This window comes from Zerene cesonia, chromosome 8 (genome assembly GCF_012273895.1).
Source record: "Zerene cesonia ecotype Mississippi chromosome 8, Zerene_cesonia_1.1, whole genome shotgun sequence".
Classification (NCBI taxonomy): domain Eukaryota; kingdom Metazoa; phylum Arthropoda; class Insecta; order Lepidoptera; family Pieridae; genus Zerene; species Zerene cesonia.
Genome location: NC_052109.1, coordinates 8,432,570 through 8,433,423, shown reverse-complemented (window position 1 = coordinate 8,433,423; position 854 = coordinate 8,432,570). Strand labels below are relative to the sequence as shown.

At 52.5% G+C, this 854-nt stretch overlaps 1 protein-coding gene across 1 annotated transcript in view; it reads left to right on the top strand.

Moving 5' to 3' along the window:
- Window positions 1–848, top strand: part of LOC119828759 (RNA-binding protein Nova-2) — a 57,863-nt gene extending 57,015 nt beyond the window's left edge. Inside the window, exons 9-10 of the mRNA XM_038351003.1 lie at window positions 31–210; window positions 628–848. Of these exons, the coding sequence (XP_038206931.1) occupies window positions 31–210; window positions 628–848 (401 nt within the window). The remainder of the gene's footprint in view (window positions 1–30; window positions 211–627) is intronic.
- Window positions 849–854: the final 6 nt, after the last annotated feature.

Below are 854 nucleotides of genomic sequence, written 5' to 3'. Positions count from 1 at the left end.
GCGTCTCGCGAGTAATGCGCTTGCCCGTAGCGGTGGCGCCGATCTCGCTGTCGGGCGGCGTGGGCGGGGTGGGCGGGGTGGGGGGCGTGGCGGGCGGCTTCCCCTCCGCCTCGCTGCTGCCGCTGTCCAAGAGCCCCACGCCGGCGGACGCGGGCGCCAAGGACTCGAAGAACGTGGAGATCGCCGAGGTCATAGTCGGCGCTATTTTGGGTGAGTGCACGCGGACTGTTTAACTTCTTTCATAGATATGTGTTAGTGCTGGATTATACACTTTTACTAAAATTAAGATAAGACTTGCTGAAAATTAATTATTGCGTTTGCGTTTTTCTAAAACAAATGAGTTCATGAAACTGACTGACTGAACTTGATCTAAATTTTTGTATTTTTCTTAAATACACGCATAAAATTTGAAAATCGTTACGTCACATCAGACGAACCTACAATTTGTGTGACGTAATTTGTGGATGGCCAAAGCTAACAAGGAAATATATTATTAGAAATAATCTAAAATGAAATATATGTTAGTATCGATTTTAGGAGTAGGTAGTTTTAAATGTATGAGTAGTCTCGATCGCGAGCCGCTCGCAGCCCAGAGGCACGCAGCACATCCACGCTGTCGCGTTCCAGGCCCCGGCGGTCGCAGCCTCGTCGAGATCCAGCAGATGTCCGGCGCGAACATCCAGATCAGCAAGAAGGGCACGTTCGCGCCGGGCACGCGCAACCGCATCGTCACCATCAGCGGCTCCCACCAGGCCATCTCCTCCGCGCACTTCCTCATCGAGCAGAAGATACAGGAGGAGGAGCTCAAGCGCACGCGCCACAACGCCATCTCGACGCTCATGCAGTAAGTGCGG